The following is a 25265-nucleotide window of genomic DNA, read 5'->3' on the forward strand; positions in this document are numbered from 1 at the left end:
CAGTCCATTCCAGTAGATGGCGGTAGTGGACATATCTAAACGTTGTTTGCCGACCGTAGCTATGCTACAAAAAACATGTAGCATAGTTTATGATTTTAAAGTTGTTGTCCGACCGGTAACAACTTAATCCTCATTACCGCCATTGTTGTTGTTTTTCTTCCCGCTTGCGCACATAAGGACGCAGAATAGCGACGTTAGTCGAGCATCGATGACGTTCGATAGGATTCAGGTCACATTAGAAAAGATCGGATACGTATCAGATATCCAAGTGGCCTGGGTCGCATTTGAAAAAAATCCGATTTGTGTTGCTCAGACTGTCCTGAAAAGATCTGATGCAGGTCGCATTACGACAAAATAAATCGGATTTGGGTCACTTCGGGCTGCAGTGTGAACGTAGCCGAAATGTCTGGTTGCTCTTCAGAGGCACTCAGGTGTGACCGGCATGTCTCCTGTGTGAGCCGGCCAAGATGGCAGGCAGGCAGGCAGGCAGACACAGACTCTGGAAAGCCAGAAAGGTTTTCCATAACAGAGGTGTTTCAGTGAGCCTGGAGCGCAGTGAATATCTGCTTTATCTCCCCCGTCACAAGCTGCGTACGCTCCTGTGAGCAGCGCTAACACAAGCCAGATCTTCTTTCCTGTGGAACTATGCAGGCTTTCACTGAGTTAATGCATATTTTCAGTCTGAGCCAAGGTCAAACGTTTTGCCAAAGAAACTGCCTGACACGTAATTCCTCCCAGCAGCTGAATGTTCCTACATTTGATGACTAACTTTGCATTTGAATCAAAGAGTTTATAGAGCATAACCGCATTGCGGCATGGCTCACTGCAGAAACACAGAATCTTACCAAGTATTTTTGGTTTAGTTTCTAGTGCAAGTATCTCAGTACATTTTAAATAAGACAAAACTAACTTTAAAGTAACTTTTCAGCTAGATAAAAGAGCTGGTTTTACGTAAATAATTCCATAATATTGACTAAAAGTATTAGTTATACTTGCAGATTATTTCACTTGTAGCAAAACATTTTTCCTTGTTAAAGTGAATAATCGACTTAAAACAAACTCCTTTATCTGTCTGGAAAGTTATTTGTAAGTTTAAGTATGATAAAATATTAACAGTTGAAATGAGACCAAAATGTTTGGCAAGACTTTTCTGCACCGCAAAAACACAAATTATCAAATATTTGGTCTAGTTTCATATCTTTGTACACATAAATGAGACAAAACTAACTTTCAAATGACTTTTTAGCAAAATATATTATCTTTTTGAAAGGCAATAATTCTTTAATATCTGTGAAAAAGTTTTAGTCGTAAGTGAAATAATCTTAAAGTGCTATACTTTAAAAAAAATCAATATTATGCAATAATTGGCTTAAAACAAGCTACTATATCTGAAAAGTTATTTGTTATTTTAGTTTTATTTCAACTGTAATAAGATATTTGCACTAAAAACTAGACCAAAAATACTTGGTAAGATTTTACGTTTTTGCAGTAGAATCACGTCTAAAAGCATTTCAAAGTTAGATTTTCTGCTTATTCTCAGTCAGACTGTAGTCGTATATTTTTATAGGACTTGACAGAATTTCGGTTGGATTTAAGTCTGTGCTTTGACTAGGTCATTCTGCCACACGAATACACTGCAAAAACACAAAATCTCACCAAATATTTTTGGTCTAGTGCAGTGGTTCTTGACCTTTTTTGAGGTACCGAATCCCCCAGTTTCATATGCGCATTCACCGAACCTTTCTCATTCCATCCCCCCCCGGTTCCCCCCCGCAGACACACAGAAGACTTTGCGGACTTTAGTTTTTGATTTATTTCAAGTGTAGTAAGACGTTTGGACTGGAAACTTAACAAAAATACTTGGTAAGATTTTGTGTTTTTGCAGTGAAGAAGCAGAAGTTTATGTCAGGTTGATTTCATTTCTAAGAAACAAGTTTCTGTATCTTGCTGAAAAGTTACTTGTAAGTTAGTTTTGTTTTCTTTTAAGTGTACTAAGATATTGGCACTAGAAGCTACACCTATATTTTGTGTTTTTGCAGTGTTCTAGGAGCTGTTTGGTCTGCGAGGCCCAAACCCCACAGAGGAAGCCTTAATGTCCCCCCTCAGTGCACGTGCACACACACACAACTCTTCCCTAAAATTGCTGATGGCTTGTTTTCATGAACTGATATTATTTCCAGATGGAGGTCATGAATAAAACCTGACGGAAACAAGTCGGGTGAAACTAGAAACTTAAAAAAACAGAAATGGAGGGGTATGGAGCTGAGTTAAAACAACAATCATCCTCCTCCCCCGCTCGTTCCCGAGCCTTTCCAGAGTAGAAAAAAAGGACCAGCTTGTCAATTACACGCTCAAAAACACAGAGGAACAGTCAGTGTACCACACATGAACATAATCACATGGCTGCTGTGTTTTACATCTTTCAACGCAGGAAATGTGACAAAATATCTAAACAGAAAAGAGCTTTCGTAACAAACTCTGCCGTTAGACCCTCACACGTAGCTTAGGTTTAAAAAGACGTCGGGCAAAGAAAGAGATACTTCAGAGTACAAGGGAAACCTGCAGGGACCAACCGCAGTCAGGGTGCTGATTCACAAACCCCAGGCGACGCAACAAAGAGGAAAGAAACATCCATTGTCATACGATACATGCAAACCTCATCCAACTGAAAAACCATATTGCTCAGTGTGCATGTAAACAGACAGTATACAGTTTACAGCATGGATTTAAAGAACCTGAACTTTTAGTGATGTCATTTTTATTAAAAACGATGGAAAATATTCAAGAACACGTTAAAAAGGCAGCATTTACCTGTTCTTTGTTCCAGTGATCCCAGCTTTTCCCTCATCTTTGTCAGATCCAACTGCTAAAAAACACCGTCTGTTGCTGATTTTACTTGTTTTACTCCTGCTGTTGCTGTGGATTTGAATTTAGCTTAAAATGCTGGACAAACCCTGGAAAATGCAACAAATGAAATTTTACATACAAACATCAACCACCTGGAAAACTAAGTTTTTTTAGTGTACAAGTTAACTGATATAATTTTTATAAACTTAAACTGTTATTGTTTATTTATAGGCAGGATTATTTTACCTTTCAGTTTTCTCATTTTGCTAAAAGTTAGATGTTGAAAATGTACTATTTGACTGTTATTTGCCCATCAATCACCTTCCCCAGATCTTCTAGCTTCCTGATTTATTCAGTTCTTGTCAGATCAAACTGTTATCTACACCGTTTATTTGTGATTTTATTTATTTTATGGATTTGAAATTTGTTTAAAATGTTGAACAAACCCTGGATGATGCAACAGCCCTGAAAATAATACATTATTTAAAGAAACTTTAGCTTTTATTGTCTCATTAAGTTTAATTTTACCTTTTAGTCTCATCATTTCTGGTAAAACAAACAGTTGGACAATAAAAATTGCTACTTTTCTGTCATTTGTCCAGTGGTCACCTTCCCCTCATCGTGAATGAATCTCCCTGATTCATTCAGTTTTTGTCTTTTTGAGATCTATTTCATCAAGCATCGTTTTCATGTTTATCTTTCTAATCCCATCGGTGTTTAACTTTATGAGTTATTCTTACAGACTGCGTGCGGCACCAATTACATAACACCCGTTTGTGCCAATTGTTCCCATCTCAGACGCTGAAACAAACATCTGGAGTTGGTTGAAACCATGAAATGTGTGTTATTAACTGGCTAAATGAAATCCAAAACAACAGCTCAGCTCCTCTTTGAAGCTGTTTTCAATGATGTCTTAGGCTCCAAAGAGTAAACGCTGGTTACCATGACTACGGCTATAAATAGCGGCTAGCTTTAGCTATTAGCTTTAGCTGTTGTATGTTTTGACGTTGGCTCTTGTTTTTCGGTCATTGTGTACGGTAATTTGATTAAAAACAGAAAGTGGAAACTGCATCTTGAGAAGAAAAAATCCAGACAGAAACAACACCCAGAGAGGCATCTAAACAAAGAAACAGCTTCTTTTTTTTTTTTTTTGAGGAAAGTTTTTCATTGTTTTGGGGACAATTTCCATCCCACTCAAAGCTCTGTTGGTAAACCAAAACTTAATTAAGCCCAGAGCAAGCATGCTCATCTCCCCAACTTATTTAAAACATGCTTCAAAATTGGGTGTGCAGACTATTTTTCAAAGAGCAATAAAACATCTCTGGTCCAGCTTTGATATTTTCTACTATTTTCAGAAAAACATGTGGTTCAAATGATTTGCAGAACGCTGAATTCTGTTGTTTTTACAGATTACACAGTGTCCCAACGTTTTCTGAAAGCTTGGTTACAGTCCTTCAGCTGCTCTGCATTTATAAATGATTTCAAAACATTTGAGGTTTAAAGAAAAAACACAAGTAAGCTTCTTTCAAAGCCAAAACATTCATTAAGTCTGTCAAAATGGCTGCCAAGACAAACCAGTTTGAGGCCGACCGATTTCTCCTCCACACATAGAGGAGGATGAAATAAATACTCTAAATTTTAATACATTTTCTCTTTATCAGTGGAGCTGCATGTAAAGATTTAACTCAGTATTTATTACTTTAGAAAAGCATCTGGGATTTATGTTTCTTTAAGTTGTCAGAGAAATGACAGGGTGTGTCTAGTTTTTAGTTTTTACACTATTATTGCTCTCTTTTAGTTCAGCCTACATGTTGTTCTGGCTTAGAAAAACATGAAATCTGTTACAAACATCGAAAAATACGTGTATTTTAATCTGTCATTCAGCTCAGCAGATAGAAAATAAAAACTGGTGTAGTTTTGACTAAAGCAGGCTTAAGCTCAATATTTAATAATTAATTTAAAAACACACCTGTAGAAACTTTTAAGACTTTTTTGTCTTTTAGTTTTTTGAAGAATGCCCTGTGTCCATTTTCTACTTTAGATCTCTAACTGGTACCATAAAGTAAACAACATAGCCTAGCTTGTTTTTAATCCTGCTACATGCTCACAGTATCGTACAGCTAGCTAATATATTCTACAGAAAGTGTGTAAAGTAGAAGACACTTTACAGTTTTGGTGGTTTAACTGTCATAACAAGTTTATGGTTTTAACTGGTTCACTTTTCAGTGTCAGTTGTTAGCATAGCCAGAGCTAATGCCTGTTATGCTAGGCTACTGATAGCAACATAGCTTACAAACAAGCTAATTTGATTTAGTTTCGCCAGACGTTATATTGTAAAATGGATGCGGTGTATTTTATAGTTTGTTTTTGTTATAATACTGATTAAACTGATCAAACTAATTGTTTTAAAGCCAAACCATGATTCATTAGTTATGTTAAAATGGCTGCCAAGACAAACGTTTCTGAGGCAAGCCAATTTCTCCCCCAAAACCAACTAAACTGCTCCAAGTTTAATTATGTTACATCATTAACAGCATCTGTAATGTGTTTACATTTCCTGTGAATGAAAAAATCAGTCTATGGCTTGTTTTAAAAATGAACATGTTAGCTTAGCAATAACTAAAAAGCATCATAACCAACATAGAGTTTGTATGATCTCTTAAAAAACCAGTAGACAATTTATAGTTTTAAATTGTGGTAGCAGGTTTTATTTATTTAGTTTTATTTTCAGTGGACAAATGAGCTAAGCTAACAGCGCTAAGGTTGTTTTCTACTAGTGTAATCTCAATGTTTTTGAGCAACTTTTGGTTTCAAAATAAACTCAACAACCTATTGAGTATTTTGTCAGTCAAGATACTATGATAACAATACGTAGCTCACTCATGTTATCCTCGATTTCAATAGCCATTATATTATGGCTCTTGTGCGTATTATGTTTTTCTTTTTCGGTTTCACAGCAGGTTTGTTCGGTGTATTGCTGGTAAGACACCAGCCTCTCCTGCCAGTCCGGCTGTGTTGGTCCGTTGAGTTTGTTTTATCTAATCGCTCGCAGAGACGCCTTATCTGTGTGATCAAGACGGTAATCAGGTGGCTTTGTCCAGACAACAAGGGGCCAACATGAGGCGAACAGGGGCCCGAGGCCTCCCTGCTACCTCTGCTATAAAACTTTAACTCGTAGACACGGACATGTCCTTTCAAGTCCGATGGAGGTATGGCTGAACGGTAAAGGAATTGCTGCTTAGATATATAATCTGGCATCCATTGTTTCGCTGATGTGTTCAGAAAAATGGAGAATGTTTGGAAAAAAAGGGATTTCAGTTTTTACAGCATTTTTAAATAGAAGGCAACAGCTGCAATTTGTCAACCCAGCAATAAAATAGTGGCTAAATATTTACGCTACACTGCAAAAACAAAAAAATCTTACCAAGTTTTAGAACAAATGTCTTACTACACTTGAAATAAGACAAAACGAGCAACTTTTTAGCAACAAATGGGAGATTTTAGTTAAAAGTTAAAAGTACAAGTTCCACTGGCAGATTATTTCACTCATAACTAAATCAGTCTGTCAGTGGAGCAAGTTCTTGATATTTAAGAAAGATCAACTTAATTAAGTTTCTACGTCTTGCTGAAAAGTTACTTTTAAGTTTTTATATTTAAAATAGGACAAAATTAATATATTTTCACTATTAGACCAAAGATACTAGATAAAGGAAGGACTTTTACTTCAAAAACTCAAAACCTTAATAAGTATTTAGTCTAGTTTCTAGTGTAAATATCTCAGTACACTTAAAATAAGACAAAACTAACTTACAAGTAATTTTATATAAACAAAATGGAGCTTGTTGTAGTTCTTAATAAAAAATAGCTTTTCTACTCTGGCAGATTATTTCACTTAAAACTAAATAAATCTGCCAGTGGAACAAGTTCATTTCATCTTAAAACAAGCTCCTATATCTTACTGAAAAGTTACTTGTAAGTTAGTTTTGTCTTATTTCAGGCGTACCAAGATATTTGCACTAGAAAGTAGAAGTTCTTGGTAAGATTTTGTTTTTACAGTGTAGAAGATTTGACTTCACTCTCCAACCTGCTAACCTGTCCTCACCTCAGAGTTCCTCCTGGCAGACAAAGATGGCCGCCCATTCGAGTGCAAACTGAGTTGTTATTGTCCTGACCTCAGCCTTTGTCTGCCAGCGACAGCCCTGAGCCTCGTCATGCAAAACGGCCCAAATCAGCGACTTTACGTGTTTTAATTAAGCCTCATGATGAGCCCAGCATGATCAGGCATTTCACTGTATTCCTCTGTCATTGTGCAAACTCTGCAGAGGTTTTGCAACCCGAGTCATTTAGATGGGCTGCAGATTGTAGAAGTGGGGGTGGGCAGGCGGATAAAGGGCTAAAGCACACAAACACCCATCGGACGGCCTGCAGGCCCCCCAGCGCTGAAACACACACTGAGGTGCTAATGACAAATAATCAGGCTGTTAGTGGCAGTTACACTCCGCACAATAAAAAATGCAAATAGGCACAACTGTGAAAAGGAGAAGGAATGCATTTATATAGGGACAAATCATACAGTTACAGATGCACTGCAAAAACACAAAATATCACCAAGTTTTCTGGTTACGTTTCTAGTGCAAATATATATATACACCTGAAATAAGATGAAACTGACTTACAAGTAGCTTTTAGAGAGATAAAAGCTTGTTTTAAGTTGATAATTCCTTAATAATGATAAAGTTCTAGATTTACTGGCAGATTATTTCATGTTATAAGTGAAATCTTTACTACAAATGTGGTTTAAAGTCGATTAAACACAATTGTGGTGTTTGTTCAAGCAACAAATCATTAAAAACCATGCCGTGCCATCATCCTCCAACTACTTCCTGTCGTCGTCTTCTTTGTGGTTTCTGCCAGTGGTAACATCCGGTTGTTGATCATGTGACTCGTGATGCAAAAAAAAAAAAAAAAAAAAGTTTCCATTACAGTTTTCCCAAATTAACAAACTTCAATATGGAGGAAAAACTTCATCCCAGTGCAAAAATGAGTTTTATTTTCAAAACTGCAGTGTTTCCTTTGATGTAATTTATTTTCAAGATGCAGCTACTGAAACTGGCCGTTTCTCATCAATATTAAAGAATTATTTACTTAAAACAAGTAAGTTAGCTTTGTCTTATTTCTAGTGTCCTAAAATATTTGCACTAAAACTAGACCAAAAGTAAGATTTTGTGTTTTTGTAGCATAGTGAAAAAAAAACATTTTTCATTGAAAATAAAAGTTTCACCCACAAGGTGCACTATATAAAATTACATTTCACTTGATCGTATAAATATTTATGAACAATAAGACTAAGTTTCGTATAAAAAGCATGTGAGAGCAGGCTTCTGTGGAATGGTTTTAATTATCTGTGTCCCAGCTCACATGGCTGCAGCTTAATCCAGACAACCATGAAAACACAACCCCGACCTCAGCGCCCTTCATCAAAGTCCGCTTCTCTCTGAACTTGTTTTCGCTTCTCGTCAAACGCCGAACTCCGAGGTCCGCTTTTAAACTCTGGCGAAAGTCGAGACACATGGCAAATAAAGGAAAAAACAAAATAAGTGAGGGCACAAGGCTCTCCCTCCTTAATTGTACCTAAAGGGAAATCCCTTTAAATAGTAGCTGGCAGAGGCAGCGAGCTGGCAGGCGGATCAAACAGTGGCTGAGCAGAAGCCTTATAAATACAACACATTCACTTCAAACAGCCTCCCGCTCCTCATGCAGCCGGGCCGAGCTGCGGTCAGCATGTTCACAGAGAGACTTCAGTTCTCCGCATAAACGCAGCGCTCCCGCTTCGCTTCCCATCAACCAGCCGTGTTTCAGCTCTCACTTCAAGTTAGCGCTGACCGCTGCGGCAGCAGGTCAAGACGACGGCGGCGGCGGCAGCAGCGGCGGCTGGGGAACTCTGCTTTTCTTCACGTAGACCTCCGAGGCGGAGTCGGGCACCAGGAGGCCGAAGCTGCTCCTGAACGAAGCGAGGTGGTGGCCTGCAAAAGAAACACGTGTGAAACGCATCGCTGGAGTAACGTGTCCCTACATGACGTCCTCAACGAGCGTTTAAAAAGAAGTGTTTGCTTAGACGCCGCAGTCGAGCAGCAGCTGTGGTTATTCAGGCTTATTGTTCAGGACTGCTGCTCAAATACCAATCTAATGAGATTTTCTTAGGAACCTTGAGGGGTTGGCATGTCTAAAGAGACTTATTAATCAAAATTTGCACATATTTTTACTTCCATTTAGTTTCTACTGCTTCTAAAAACAGCTCCAGCTCTTTAAAACAACCTCCCAGCTGTTTTTTGGTAATAAGTTAATGTCTTTTAGTGTCTGAAAAACTTCTACATGTAACGTCACCAATCAGCAGGCACTGAGCCGTTACCTAGCAACCCCAGTAAAGCACAATTTGTTACCTAGCAACCCCAGTAAAGCCCAACTCATTACCTAGCAACCCCAGTAAAGCACAATTTGTTACCTAGCAACCCCAGCAAAGCCCAATTTGTTACCTAGCAACCACAATAGAACTCCAGCGTGTTCATCCACAAGGTGCACTATATAAAATTACATTTAACTCAATAATATTTATGAACAATAAGACTAAGTTTTTTATAAAATGCTTTTCACAACCAGTGGGTCGGCTGGTTTTACTGCCATATGTGCTGGAAAAGACAAGTGTTTTTGTCAATTATTGTTCAGGTCTGCTGCTCAAATACCAATCTAATGAGATTTTCTGTATGGGCTGGACTTTTGAAAACACTTTAAAAAAACACCCAGTTGTTTATTGGCAACAAGTCAATGTGTTTTAACTTCCGAATGCGACATCACAAATCAGCTGGCACTGCACTGTTACTTAGCAACCCCAGCAAAGCCCAGCCCATTACCTAGCAACCCCAGCAAAGCCCAACCCATCACCTAGCAACCCCAGCAAAGCCCAACCCGTCACCTAGCAACCCCAACGGAACTCCAGAATGTTTGGTCAGCTAGTTTTACCGCGTATAATGGCTGCTGGAAAAGACGAGTGTTTTGCTGCTCAGATACCAATCTAATGAGATTTTCTCAAGAGCCTTGAGGGGTTGGACAGTGTTATGTTTGAAGGTGCCTATTAGGCCCTACTAATGCTATTCAAAGACATACGGTTGTTTAGTTGTGCATCTGTTTGCATCCAATTTCACGTGTGAGTGTAAACGTTGAGTTGGGGGCCAGCAGCAGATTATTTGGATTTAAAGTGACAAGACGCTCTAAAACAGCTCATTCTGACTAAAATCTAATTATTTTGTGCAGAAAATGCAATGAACATGTTTAGTGTCGCTCACAGATCTAACCTAACTTGTTCTAGGAGAATTATAATAGGTCACTTTCAGAAACCAAGCATCTTGTTGGACACTATGCTTCAATCAGAGCAGTTTCTCACCCGTCCACGTCTTCTGCCCGGTCAGAGTGAAGCTGCTGCACTGAGAGTGGGAGTTGCAGATGTGCGCAGCCTCTCTGGCGCTGTGGACGGACAAAACGCAGCCCTGCTGGCTGTAGGATGGCCAGCAGCGGTACTCCCCGTTCCCAGAGGTGCTCATGTCTCGCATCACAGTGTAATCTAACCACAGAATGAGAGACGGTTCTTCAGTACAGCAGCTCTATGAGGAAAATTAGACCACTAACGCAACTTAGGAAATAAAAAAAGCAAAATTCAGATCTGAAATTTAACAACTAAACAGAAAGCAAGCAGCTGGATGGTTTAAGAAAATATTTGCTCACAGTGTGACACAGTGGCGTACCACTGGGTCGTGTGCTAAGCCCATTATTATTCACCATTTACATACTTGGACAAAGTATTCAGAGTGAAAATGTATTATTTATATGCAGCTGACATTATTTTCTCCTGCTGCTGCCTTTCAGGCTTTGCCAAAAGCAGCATCAGTCTTGACTTTAAAAAATCTCACTAAGAGATGGTCAACGAACTGAGTTGGAATTAAATTTTACACATTCAGAGTTTTTAGTTGAGCACATTTAGCATCATGAAACTTTAGCTGGTGTCTTATAGAAACAAATGCTGCTTTTCTTTCATTTTACAGCAAATATTAGCAGAAAAACCTTTTTGCTAGTAACTGAATACACAGTCTTCACAATCAGGACAGATTTTACCACAGAGCTCTGAGGTTTATCACTAATTTTGGCCCCTTTACTCACAATCATATGCTTTATTGTAAATGTAACTGGAGTCTTTATGTGCCTTTATGACACCTCTGTTATTGAGCTGAACTGGGCAAGAATGCAAATCACACTGGAAACAATCGGATGTCCAGGTGGCCTGGGTCGCATTAGAAAAATAAAATAAATAAATAAATAAATCAGATCTGTGTTGTTCAGACTCAGATCAAATACGGGTCACATTAAGGCAAAAAGAATAGAAAAATGTAATTGTGTCACTTTGGGCTGCAGCTGAATGCAGCTTAAGTCTCTCCAACAAACTGCTGCTGTGCATTAAATGCAGAACTCCTCCCTCCGACCCGCTCCGTTTCTTCTCCCTCCTCCTTCTCAGCATTTGCGTTACATTCATCATCATAACTCTTTCAGTCAGACGTCTTGTGGATCTGGCCTTAAATCATCTGCTACACATTAGCCGGAGCCATGAGAGAAAAGCATGCACACATACGTCTGCACGCACACCCGGCCCACCAGAAGTGGACAAAAGCCTCGCCTGTGAGGCGGTGAGGAGGAGGCGCATGGCTACAAGCTGGTAACCTTTTGTAAGTGGCAGGAGGCAGTGTGTGTGTGTGTGTGTGTGTGTGTGTGTGTGTGTGTGTGTGTGTGTGTGTGTGTGTGTGTGTGTTAGGAGTAAAAAACTTCAAAAGAAGAAGAAAAATCAGGAATGTTCATATCTAGATTCAAAAATTAACTCCTTTATAGTCCAAATTGTATCTTTATTCCTGAATAAACGCCATTTCTCCTCTTCCACTTAGTAAAATTGCAACTCTACGTCTTTGCTCCTCCATCGCAGCTCAGATGATCTCTGCAGAAATTACTGAAGACTCTCCATCTGTCAGCAATTTTAAATTAAGACTGGAGGTCTGATGAGTATCTCTTTTCTCTCTCACACATTGGAGCTTGTGGATTTTTTCCCTTCCAGGGACATTCCACTGACACAAAGCATAACCAAAACAAATTCAAGACTAAGCCGGAGCTTAACCTAACCATAACTCACACGTCGCCCGTTTATTCCAACCAGAAAAGAGGCTGAGCTACTTTAGCTTTTCTCATGCGTTTGATTAATCAAATAAATAAAAAAAAACCTAGAAAAACATGGCAGTGCTGCAAAGTTAGGCTTATTTCTTACTTCAAAAACAAAATCTTACCAAGTAATTCTGGTCTAGTTTCCAACATAAATGTTTATTTCACTTGAAATTAGACAAAACTCACTCATATAATTCCCTAATAATGATGAAAAGATTATTTCACTTAAAACATGCTCCCTTGTTTAAATAAAATAATTTACCAGTGGAAATATAAGCATTAAGGAATTACTGACTTAAACTCATATCTTGCTGAAAAGTTACTTAAAAATTAGTTTTGTCTTTTTTAAATTGAACTAAGATGTTTGCAGTGGAAAATAGACTAAAATTACTTGGTAGGATTTTGTGTTTTTGCAGTGAAGTTTCTCACAGTCAGCAGAATATGCAGACATTTTACTTGAATAGAAGAAGCAACACTTCATAATAAAATTACTCAAGTAAACATGGTAATAAAAGAAGTTACTTTAGTAAATGTTACTCAAGTTTCTGCTCAACTCTGAGTAAAATACAGTGAAACTCCCATAAAGTTTTAATTCCTCTGGCAGATTATTTAACTTATTATAAGATATTTTCCCCATGTTATAAATGAAATGAGTACTTTTTTATGAATATTAAGGAATTACTGACTTAAAACAAGTTCTTAAACCTTGTTAAAAAAACACTTTTCAGTTTTGTCTTATTTTAGGTGCAGCGTTCTTCTTAATGCAAATCCAGCCTGAACTTTGAACTGCGACCTCCACTAACAGGTCATAATAAAAGCCTAAAACCAGGGACGGTGGCAGCAGAATCTGCAGAATGCGTTTATAATAAACAGAGACATTTTTCGAGCCTTATCGCTCGGCGGCGGCAGCAGCAGTCGACTCCTGGCACCTCCTCGCTAAGCCGAAACGTTCCCTCCCTTTGCTGGCAGCCTCCCTCCGTAACCAGGCCTCTCTTTACCCCGGACCTGTGATTAAATTCACAAAGCGCTGCTATATAAACAGCCCAGCATCTGGGGGACGGAAAAAATCTCCCCACAGGAACGCAGCCAGTCATTCTGTTATTAATATTTCATACGGCCGAGAGGAGAGGCGGGGAGGGGAGAGGGAAAGTGAAGGGCTTCTCTGAGCTTATATGGAAGAAGTTTACGTTGTGTAGGATTGTTTTTATGGAAGAAATTAAACGTTTCTGCAAAAGTATTCACTCTCCTTTTTACTAGGATTTCATGTGACAGACTAACAAACGGCACTAATAAAAAAGATTTTGCAACACGTCTTTGTATTCACTGGTTAGAGTTGAACTGAAGATGAATTTTGCTCAATTTAGGAGGAAAATATGTCAAAAGACAAGAATGGAGGTTCGTTTTCAGCAGAAAAATTAACCAAAAGGGTCAAAATGTTTGGAACAAAAGGTCAAAGTTCAGACCTACACTGCAAAAACAAGGCAAAACCAACTTAAAATGAACTATTCAGCAACATATAGCAGCTTTTTAAAGTAAATAATCCTTGAATTTAGATTAAAAAAAGGCCCACACTGCAAAAACACAAAATCTCACCAACTATGTTTTAGTCTGGTTTCCAGTGCAAATGTCTTAGTACACTTGAAATAAAACAAAATAAACCCAAAAGAAACTTTTCAGGAAGATGTAGAAGTTTGTTAGAGCCAATAACATTAATGATAATAAAGCACTGGTTCCACTGGTTGATTATTTAATTTATTAATAAAACATTTTTACCACAATATAAGTGAAATAATCTGTGGAATTAGTACTTTTTAATCAATATTACGAAATTATTGACCTCCTATGTCTTGCTGAAAATTTACTTATAAGTTAGATTTGTCTTATTTGAAGTAGAATAAGATATTTGCACTAAAAAACAGACTAAAATACTTGGTTGTATTTGGTGTTTTTGCAGTGTAAATTCAATTGAGATTAAAAAACAGATTAAACTTTGTAGATCTTTTAATGTTGAAAAAACAATTTCACAATTAAATAAACGCAAATTAAACCACACGTGAAAATGTTTGTTCACGCAATGTTCTTAAAGGGCCAGCTGTACCAAAATGTATTGATAAAACCCATTAAACTGTTAAGATAAATAAAAAAGTGTTTCTTAAAGTTACATAATCTTTTCACACTAATCAGTCCCTCCAGTGTTTCATGATTGTTTTTGTGTTTATGTGGAATCAGAATCGCAGATTTTGTGGTGCTAATTTAGAAATATTTGTTATGGTTTTTCACAGTATTTGCATTAATATATGGTGTTTAAATGTGACTTTTGTTAATCGCCGTAACGGTCACGGACTGCAACTTGACATCAAGAAAGGCTGAGGCAGCAGTGACTTAAATTAAAATGTTTTTAGCCAATTTTGAGAAAGATTTGCAGTAAAAATTAGGAGAAAATGTGAGGTTCTGTTGATTTTGTGTCAATTTTGTGGATTTGTGAAAACTAGAGGGATTTACTGATGTAATTTGGAGTCTAGCGGCCACATAAAAATCTACGGCGAGCCAGATTTGGCCCCCGGGCCTCGAGTTTGACACGTGTCCTACCACTTCCTGTCATCTTCTTTGTCGTTTCCACCAGTAGTAACACCCGGTTGTTGATCATGTTTACTCTTGTGATAAAAAAAACGTGCTTCCATTTCAATTTAAACAAAAAATCAGATTTTGTTTTTTCAGAAATGTTCATGTTTCTTAAGCGAATTTAATTTCCCATTTGCTCTAGTTTGGAAATGCAGCTAAAGACTCTCGATCCAAAATGTTGCAAAATTAGTGTCTTTTTGTGCAAAGCTGGCAAATAAACAGCACAGATTTTATTTGTAAAGAAAGCTATAATGTCCCTCCCTCTTCGCCACGAGGCTCTATATTGAGTTAATCTAGCATGTAAAATCCTATCGATATAAAGTTTGTGGTTATGGGGGTGAATGCAGAGTTCAGGATCAATTCCACTTTGTTTTTCTCGTCCTCTCGCTCCAGCTGCCTAATAAAGCTGTCAGAAAACGCCAGAGCGGGAGAAACGAGCGGCTTTCATTTTTCTCCAGCTTATAAAATGAAAACAGAAGAGCAGATTGTGTGCGTGAAGAGCCGGCTTCCTTCCCACAGCTCTCACCTCTCAGGGCCGAAGGGTGCAGGTTGTCCAGGTGGAGGCCCGATTTGTACAGGAGGAGGATGTGTTCAAAGGCCTGCAGAGTCTGATTGATGTCGGCTTTCAGCTCCCCTGGAAAACAAAATGAACCCAGTCTGAACTGATGGTCACATTTCTCATCAGCACTGATGTGATTTAGCTTCACAGGCTCACGATTTTAACATAACATTTGTTTCAGAGGAGTATCATGCTAGTTGAGCTCATTAAGTTAAAAAAAATAGGAAAACTTAAAGTTAGGGTGTTCAAAGTGTGGGTCGTGGGCCATTTGTGGACCCTGTGCGGACATTGAATGATGCGAATTAGTCGTACCGGCGCAAATGGTTGATGTAGATGGAGACATTTTGTCACACAAATGTCAGATAATAAGCTAAAGAAATTTACAAATTAAATTACAAAAATAAAGTTATAATATGTACAACTTTATTCTGGTATTATTTACAGATTTATTCTGGTATTATTACAACTTTATTTTGGTATTCTTGTAACTTTATTCTGGTAATATTGCAACTTTATTCTGGTATTATTTACAACTTTACTTTCGAAATGTTACGAAATGTTATTTCGGTCCACTTGAAATAAGACAAAACTAACAAAGGTTTTGTCCTATTTCAAGCGTAAGATAAGATATTTGCACTAGAAACTTGACAAAAAATACTTTACAAGTTTATTGTTGAACACGTAAACTATATTTTAAATCAAACTTTGTGATTTTTTTTAAGTTCTCCTTTGTTTGAGGATGTTACAGAACGTTTGGCCGCCCTGCCTGAGGGGCATGTCGTCACACGACGGCGGTGATGGAACGATTCGCTCTCTGATCCCTGATAGTTAATCATGTCGGTGTGTGTGCCGTCCTCACCTGTGGTGTTCATGATGTGGTCGACCAGGTGTGTGAGGCCGGGCGGGGCCTGGTGAGGCAGCAGGTAGGTGAAAAAAAACCTGCAGTGGAGCAAAGCGAGACAGAAAAACACCCTGAACACGACTTCATAAAGCTGCACTGCAAAAACACAAAATCTGGAATTGTTTCTCAGTCCACTTGAAATAAGACAAAACTAACTAAAAAGTAACTTTTCAGCCTGAAGAAGCTAGTTTTAAGTCAATATTCTTGATTTAGATTTTTTTTAAGTACCAGTTCCTGTGGGATTTTTTGTTGTTGTTTTTTTTTAACTTACAACAAAAACATTTTCTGTTATGAATGAAATAATGTACCAGTGAAACTTTACATAACAAACAAAAACAGTCTCCTTTTGTTGCTGTAAAGTTACTTGTAAGTTAGTTTTGTCTTATTTCATGTGAACTAAAATATTTGGACAAGAAACCAGACAAAAAAAAACTTGGTAAAGTTTTGTGTTTTTACAGTGTAGCATAAATATTTATTAATATTGACAAATTGCAGCTCTTGCCATTTATAAAACTTGTAAAAACATAACATCTGTTTTTTCTGTACAGAGCAGAGAAACAGAAACAAAATTCTTGAATATAGATTTAAAAAATAACGTTCTACACTGCAAAAACACAAAATCTTACCAAGTATTTTGGTCTAGCTTCTAGTGGAAATATCTCATTAAACTTTAAATAATACAAAATGAACTTTTCAGCAGGAAATAGGAGCTTATATTAAGTAAATAATTCCTTTAAAAAGTACAAGCTTCACTGGCAGATCATTTAACTTGTAACAACACATTTTTCCCATGTTATAAGTGAAATAATATGCAAATGTAACTAGTATTGTTTCATTAAAACTATGAACGTATTAACTTTAAACAATCTCCTATATCTTGCTGAAAAGTTACTTGTAAGTTACTTTTCTTATTTAAAGTGTAGTAAGATATTTACACTAATGACTAAACTAAAAATACTTAGTAAAATTTTATGGTTTTGCAGTGCAGACCTTTTTTAATCACTATTCAAGAACAATTTACTTAAAAAACATTGCATAACTTTCTGAAATGTTACTTTCAAGTTTAAGTGCACTAAGATATTTGAACTAAAAACTAGACTAAAAATAGTTGGTAAGACTTAGTGTTTTTGCAGTGCGTCAGAATCCAGTTTAAAGGGAAAACACGTGCTTTTTTCCCCCAGCCATATTTCCAGATGTATGTCTTTATCTTTTCTGTTATTATTTTAGTTGTCAGTGTAACCTGTGTTTTCGTCCCACCCATCCAAAGCACATCCATCACGCTGTAAAGCTGTCACTTCTTCTTCTTCTTCTCGTTTTTTTCGTACCTGTAGGCGTTGTAAATGTTCCTCTTCTCGTTCAGGCCGTCGCACACGCCCCGCGTCGAGCAGAGCACGGTGAAGTTCCTGTGCGGGAACTTGAGCGTGCAGTCGGCGTGCGTCCGGCAGGCGAGCTCCCCGGCGCTGACGTCGTCCAGGTCGGTGAGCTTCAGCTGGCCGGAGACGGTGACGAACTGCCGCGGCTGGAAGTCCAGCAGCCCCACGGAGCCCAGCGGAGAGCGGGACAGGAAGTGCAGCAGCCGGACCAGATCCAGACACACCTGAGATCCAGACATGCCAAAACCTGATCAGTTCAGGCGCTGAATAATTACCCTACAGCTACTGGATAACAAGATGAAAACCACATTACAGGAAAAATCACGTTTGGAGCTGAGAATCATTTTCCTCTCTGCAAATTTATGTTTTTTTTTCTTTCTCCAAACTAACCTAACGCTGTGGAAAGCTGAGTTAGGTAGAGCTGTCAAAATAAGCAGTAAATCTACTAACCACATGATGAATTAAAACAAACTGAATTTTAATTTGAGTGATTTATTGTTTTTCTCTTTTCTCTCATTTTACAAACAAAAACTGGATGATAAAAATTATCAGTTTGGTGTTTTGGTCTCAACTAGACCTTTTTTTGAGACTTTATAATCCATTTTATTTGTTGTTTTGTTTATTTATTTTGGATATTTAAAATGTCTTACAGTACCAGTGTTAAATGTTTATTGATCTTGAATGTATTCTTACATTATTATCATTATATTACATGAAAATAGTATCAAAACAACAATTCTATCGTTTATTGCGACAATAAGTTCTGGGATAATTTATGGTCCAGAAAAATGTGTCATCATAACAGAGTTTTGTAGTAACTACTTAGATTTACTTGAGTATTTCTGAAAAAAAAAAACTTTCAGTGTACTTTTTACTTTTACTTGAGTAATTTTATTATGAATTATTGCTACTCTTAGACTGCAAAAACAAACTAAGCAAGTATTTTTGCTTAGTTTCTAGCTCAAATATTTTAAAGCACTAGAAATAGGGCTAAACTAACTTAAAAGTACCTTTCAGCTACATAGGAGGATGTTTTAAGTATATAATTCCTTAATATTGATGAAAATACAGAATGAAAAAAGACTGTTTGCTTAAAAAAAAACACATATTCAGAGCCAAAACTGTACAATATGTAAATGTAGATTTTGTATTTAGGATAAAAATGGATAAAATTAGGATAAAACTAATTATCTAAGTAACAAAACATCTAAATATATATAAAATAAACATTTTAATAAGAAAAATATAACTTTTTTTTAATAATTAGGATGATTGTTTGTTCCTATGAGAAAACAAGCACTGTTTGCTTGCCAATTAATTATAATATAATCAGCCATTCTAAGAGCAGCTGATTTGTTTTAATTTTGTTTATTTTGTCCCAAAATATCAATTTTTAAACCGAAACCTTACAAATTCCAGAAATGAGAGAATCCATTATACAAGGATAAAATTTAATCAAATGTTTTTAAAATAAATTATGGCTTATGAACATGGCTACAGGGTTGTGTAATGTTGGGAGTTTCTTGAACGCCACGCGGTGGAATCAGGGCAGAGCAGAGGAAGGGTGAAACCGAACACCCTGAGAGTGATGCACCCTGCAGGGGCCCGGCCGGCCTGCCAGGGGTATCATGACCCAAAATTCAGGCGATGCAGCAGAAAAAGAGCCACAGCTGAGATAATCGCTCGTATTTTCAGTCCACCACCCACCGATTCTGTCTGTCCAACAATCCCACACCTCAACTTACTCACATTATATTCCCTGTAGAGGAAGAAGTCTGCAGTTGAAACGATTAATCGTTTTAATTGTCATTAACCGATAAGTTAAATAATCATTCGTCGTTAAATCGGATTTACAGACACAAAAAAAACAACACAGTCAGAGCAGTAATTTTGCCAAAACGGTACAAAAATAAATACATTTTGCATTCAAAGGTGCAGTATATAACTTTTATTAAAAAATATGTTTTTTTTTTTACATATTTGTTAAAACTGTCATTATGTCATCAGTTTGTTCCACTTCCACCCAGAGCTACTATTTCTGTCTGAAAACAACCAATCAGAGCCAGGAGGAGGATCTTAGCGCTGTCAATCACACTCATGTACTCTGCTAAATGTGCTTATGGCGGAAAAACAACTTTCAGTTACAGGAAATCCGTTTATCTGCCACTATGCTAACATTTATGACAGGCTATGCTGGCTGCAGGTAGCAGAGAGAATGGAGGGCTGGTGAAGAATGATTGACAGCACTAAGACCCGCCTCCTGGCTCTGATTGGTTGTTAGAAAAAGACAAAGGAGCTAGATTTTTTCACAGATTGCTAATTTTTTTTATAGAACAGTTACGTACTGTAGCTTTAACTGGAGTACACAAATGAAAATCATGACAATTTGTATAAAAATGTATAAAAAGTATATTCATTTTGCATTCAAGTTAAAAACAAAAACATTTTGTCTCTAAACACGTTCTACCCAAACGGGATAGTTTAAGCTTCACTTGTAAAAATCTCCCACTTAGCATCATCTGCTGTCCAATTATTAATTGGCTAATCTAAATTTATAGTCAGATTTTGTCACATGATGATGTTAGAAGTATATTTTTTAGTTGCTATTATTACTTTTTAAGCATTAAAATGTTTAGTTTCTTATCAAAAACTTTTTATTGTGTGATTAAATGAAAAATCTGTAGAATGTGGCAAGTTTTTAATTGTCAGAAAAACTGATTAATAAAACAATTGTTAATTACAGAAGTCAGACCTGAATGAAGAGGTAAAGAAAAGAGAAGAAGAAGCTGTTTACCCTGAATCTGTCCTCCCAGGGAGTCTGGAGCAACTGGATCATCTGGAGAGGAGCCCCCTGCTCCAGAATGACAGCCACTCTTCCTCTCTCCACTCCTCCTCCTCCTCCTGCTCCTCCTCCTCCATGGGCTCCTGAACAGTGGCCCTTCAGCTGCAGAGGAAAAAAAAAACAGCGCAGTAAATACACAGGTAGTAGAAAACCCAAAAACTGCACTCAAGTAGAGCAGAACTGCTTGGAAATGTTGTTACTCAAGTAAAAGTAAAAATGTATTTGGTAAAAAGTCCATTCAAGTACTGAGTAATCGATCAATGCATCATTTAATATTTAAAAATTACATCATCAGATGAACCAAAGTATAAAGTTCAGTGGAAATTTTGGCATTTTAAGGACCAAAAATATTAAACTAATTCACATAAATAACATAATTACAAAATATTTCCATTTTTTTTCCAAACGAGTTTTTTGTCAGTATAAAACTCGGTGCCTGGTGAATTTTTATTTGTTTTTCATTCAGTGAAGTTACTCACAGTGTCAAACTCACTTTTTATTTTGGGCCTCATCAAGATTATGAATTATGTCCTCATAATCGGTTGTGGCAGAATGCATTAATAAAACCACAAATCGTTGAAATATAAATGCATACCTGTCTCTGCAGTTGAGTTAAATAATGTTGAACTTCATTTCACATTGATGTAATTTGACAATATACATATGATTTAAGCGCATGCAACGGTTATCTTCAGGGTTCTACTTATGTTTCCCTCTGAGCCACATACAATGTTATGGTGGGCCGGATTTGGCCCCCGAGCCGTCAGTTTGACACAGAAATTTTACTGGAGTAAGAGTATCAATAGGTCACAGTTAAATTACTCAGGTAAAAGTAAAAAAGTACAGCGTAGTAAAAATACTTCTAATGGTAAGTTACTCAAGTTAAGCTATGTTCACACTGCAGCCTGAAGTGACCGAATACCTGTTTTTTTGTCAAATCGGATCCTTTTTTCGTGGTAGTTCACTTCCAATATGTGCGACTTGTGTGTGAACTGCAAACGGCCAGAAATTGTCCCGCATGCGCAGTAGAGGGCGCTCAGCTTTAGAGCGTGTTCCCAAACGCAATAAAGAAGAAGAAGAAGCGTTTGCGGAAGTAAACATGGATGCTAACGATGTAGCATATCTTACGATTTTGAAGTTTTTATTATTATTATTATTATTATTATTATTTATTTTATATTTTTTAAGTGGATGTCCGACCGGAGCCAGCACATTAACAACTTAATCCTCATTACCGTCCGCCATGGCTGTTGTTTTTCTTCCCAGGACGCAGAAAAGTGACGTTTGTCGAGCATCGGATGACGTTCAGGACCTGACCGTTAGGATTCGGGTCACATTAGAAACGATCGGAAATCCCAGTGGCCTGAGTCGCATTAGAAAAAATCCGATCTGATTTGTTCAGACTGTCATGAACAGGTCAGATACAGGTCGCATTCAGGCAAGAAAGTCTGAGTTGGGTCACTCCGGGCATGTAACTGAGTAAATGTAACTAGTTATTACCAGCTTTATTACCAGAAATGATGGTGTGGCGTTGAGAAGCTGTGGAAAGGGAATATCTCTGGATCTAATCCTGACTTTCCATGGTTCCTGTCCCGCTGCTCAGATTTTCCTTTTGTCTCAGTGCTGGATGGAAAGTCTGCCTGGCTCTGCAGGGCCTTCCCGTCTAATTAAATTAAATTTGCTGACCTTCCTCTGACCTCTGCGTCCAGTTTTGGCAGGAGCGCACAATGCTCCTCTGTCCTGGCTCCATCTGACTCACTCAGACCATTATGGCTCAATTTAGAAGCAAACCCAAGCGATTGTCTCCGGCATGTGTGTGACGGCTCAATCAAATCATGTTAACCGAATGATCATTTTTCCGCATTTAATGTGATTTCACAGTCACATGTTAGATTAGAAGAGAATTTTTAGCTTTTAAATGCGCTACCTTGATGGGGACTTTTTATTGTATTTACTCAGAGATGAGTACTTTTATTTTGAAATGTTGCTACTTTTAAGTAAAATTTCTGGATTCTCTAACATGTTTTAACCAAAAACTCACCAGATACAGACACACACCTGCAGTGTTTGTTAAAGTTTCATAAGTTAAACATTGAAAGAAATTGATTTGGGAATTTTATTTTATTTTTTTACCTGATTTTGTTTATAGAAAATGTTGTAATTTTGGTCTTTAAAATACCAAAATTTGCACATAACTTTTTAGTCCATTAATGTCTTGATCTGTTGCTCCAAATACTTTTTTACTCGTACTTTACTAGTTTCTCTGTGAATGTGGAGTAAAACATGGCGACTAGGTGGGTAAAGTACCAAAGACTTGTTCTCAATCAAGACCAGCACTACTTCAACAATTTTTACTAAAAATGTAAAAGTATCCATCCAAGAAATTACTCAAGAGTAAAAAAGTATTTGGTTAAAAGTATACTCAAGTAAATTATCAATAATTTAATATTTAAACAGTACATAATCAAACAGATCAAAATATAAAGTTACGTGGAAATAATTCAATTTTCCCCCAAACCAGTTTCCTTCAACAAGCTTGTTTGAGTATCTATAAACTTTACATAAATACGCTGAGTAACTGGAGTAACTTTACTCAAAAACACACATTTATTTTTTAACTGCTTTCTATTGCAAATATCCTATCACCCTTGAAATAAGACTAAACTAACTTACGCATAACTTTTCAGTAAGATGATAGAGCTTGTTGGAAATCAATTATTTCTTGATAACGTCATAAGTGAAGTAATCCGCCAGTGGAACTACTTTTTCATCAATATTAAAGAATTATTGACTTAAAATATGCTCCTATTTTTTTTTTGCTGAAAAGATACTTGAGAGAGTTTTTTTCTTATTACAAGTGTAACCAAGATATCTTCACTAGAAACTAGACCAAAAACACGTGGTAAAAGTTTGCGTGTTTGCAGCGTAAGAGTAGCAATTCTTCATAATAAAGTAACTCAAGTAAAAGTAACTACTGTCCAACTCTGGGATTAGGATCAAACTTTTTCACCTTGATGACGTTGGGATGGCGCAGTCTCTGCAGCAGCAGCATTTCTTTCCGCAGCTTGTAGGAGACCAGCTCCCGGCAGCCCTGCGCGTCCTTAAACTCCTTCAAGCACTTTCTCATGTCGACGCCTTGCTCGTTGACCATCTTCAGCGCCACGGCCTGACCTCCGGCCACATTCGCCTTCACCACCAGCTTGGTGTATCCCGACCCAAGCACCTCCACCGCCCGCACGTCCACTAAGGACTCGCAGCCCATCTGATCCCGGTGCGCCTTCCCGGTGCCAAGCGTGACCTCATTCCACAAACTGAGATCCAAAGCTGAGTCGGAGGAGTGCTGAGCTTCTCCCAAAACTCCGTTTTTCTCATCACCATCAGCAAGAGGCAGGAGCAGCGGGAGGATTTCTTTCCGTCTCTCCCGGAGTTGGTCATCCAGCCCCCTGCGCAGCTCCTCCGGATTGGTGGCGTTGAAAAAGCGCGTTGATCCAGATCCAAACTGCTTCAGGCTCGTAATGAGCAGCGACACCAGGACAGACAGGACCACGAAGGCCAGGAGGGCAGCCGCGCGTAAAGAGTGGCCCATCCCGGGCGCTTTCCCGTCCGGAGCTGCAGGAACTGCGGACCTGCAGAGCGACCTCTCCGAGTCGGAGCTTTCTGCAGCAGCAGCAGGAGGCTCCTGCTCGGCTCCCAGGAAACTCCCTCTGGAGGTGTGTCCTACGCGGAGGGCGCTCGTAACTTTACACCCGCGGGTCAGACTGCTTTGCAGGAGGCTCGACCTCATGTTGGCTCGAGTAAAAGTCCCGTTTTAAGCTTTGATAAGGATCTACGGCGGCGTATTAGGGTCATCGTAGATAAGAAGAGAGACATTTTCTGCCACAACTACTGAGATACTTTGAGATTAATCTAAAAAAGTTTGTAGAAAAAACCAGGATACGTCTGAGATTTTAAAATTTAAGACATTTTCTAGAAAAAATGAGGCCATTTTTGAGTTCCAAATATCAAAAATTTGCGAGAAAAACATCTCGGAATTTTTCTATAAAAAAATAAATAAATATCTGAATGTCAAAAGTTGCACATTTCTGAGAAAAAGAAATTAGAAATTTTGAGCTCAGTTTCAGAAATTTTGTGGGGGGAAATGGAGATTTCTGAGTTACAAAGGTTTGAAATTTGTGTGAGACAAAAAACTCCAATATTTTGAGATTATTCTCAGAAAATAAAAAATAAAAAATCATGGAAATTTCTGAGTTTCAAAAGTCAAAAATTTCCGAGAAAAAACAGAAATTTTGAGATTAATCTTATTATTCTCACTTTTTCTCGAACATTTCTGAGGTTAATCTCAAATTTTTGGAGTTGTTTTTTCCTGAACTTTTTTAACCTTTAAAGATAAAAGAATGGCCTTGCTTTTAATTGAAATTTTCTGAGGTTAATCTAAAATTTTTGATCTTTGAAATAATAAAAATAATTTAAAATAAATCTTGTTTGTTTTTTTCCTGGAAAAATTTCTGGAAATCTCAAAATTTCAGAGTTTTTTTATGGATATTTTACTTCATTTTCCCAAATCTACCATGGCATTACTACGCCGTTATTGCATTTCAGGGAAAACTGTTTTTCTACAGAACAGAATCCAATTCAAAATAATATCTGGTAGCAGCACTTTCATTTTCAGCCACATAAAATATACTGACGCTCTTTAAGTCAGAACTTTAAACAAGCTGAATGTAAAATAGTTAGTGTAGTGTTTTTAAGACAACACTAAAAGTAGTCTTAAAAGGTCCTAACAGGAATGCACTTCTGCAATCTGTCCACAAGATGGCAGCAAAACACCTTCCAGGCAAAAACTGATTTGATGACAAGAGTTTATATATA

The 25265-nt window shown here is 37.5% G+C and overlaps 1 protein-coding gene across 1 annotated transcript; it reads right to left on the minus strand.

Moving 5' to 3' along the window:
• Window positions 1-8226: 8226 nt before the first annotated feature.
• On the minus strand, window positions 8227-24347 carry pkdccb (protein kinase domain containing, cytoplasmic b). The gene is made up of 7 exons (XM_008400013.2): window positions 23407-24347; window positions 20349-20498; window positions 17507-17778; window positions 16140-16219; window positions 15248-15355; window positions 10286-10462; window positions 8227-8870 (listed from the first exon to the last, which is right to left on the minus strand). Exons 1-7 carry the CDS (start codon window positions 24178-24180, stop codon window positions 8746-8748), a joined length of 1686 nt encoding a protein of 561 aa, XP_008398235.2. The 5' UTR covers window positions 24181-24347; the 3' UTR covers window positions 8227-8745.
• Between the last annotated feature and the right edge of the window lie 918 nt (window positions 24348-25265).

This window comes from Poecilia reticulata, linkage group LG22 (assembly GCF_000633615.1).
Source record: "Poecilia reticulata strain Guanapo linkage group LG22, Guppy_female_1.0+MT, whole genome shotgun sequence".
NCBI lineage: Eukaryota > Metazoa > Chordata > Actinopteri > Cyprinodontiformes > Poeciliidae > Poecilia > Poecilia reticulata.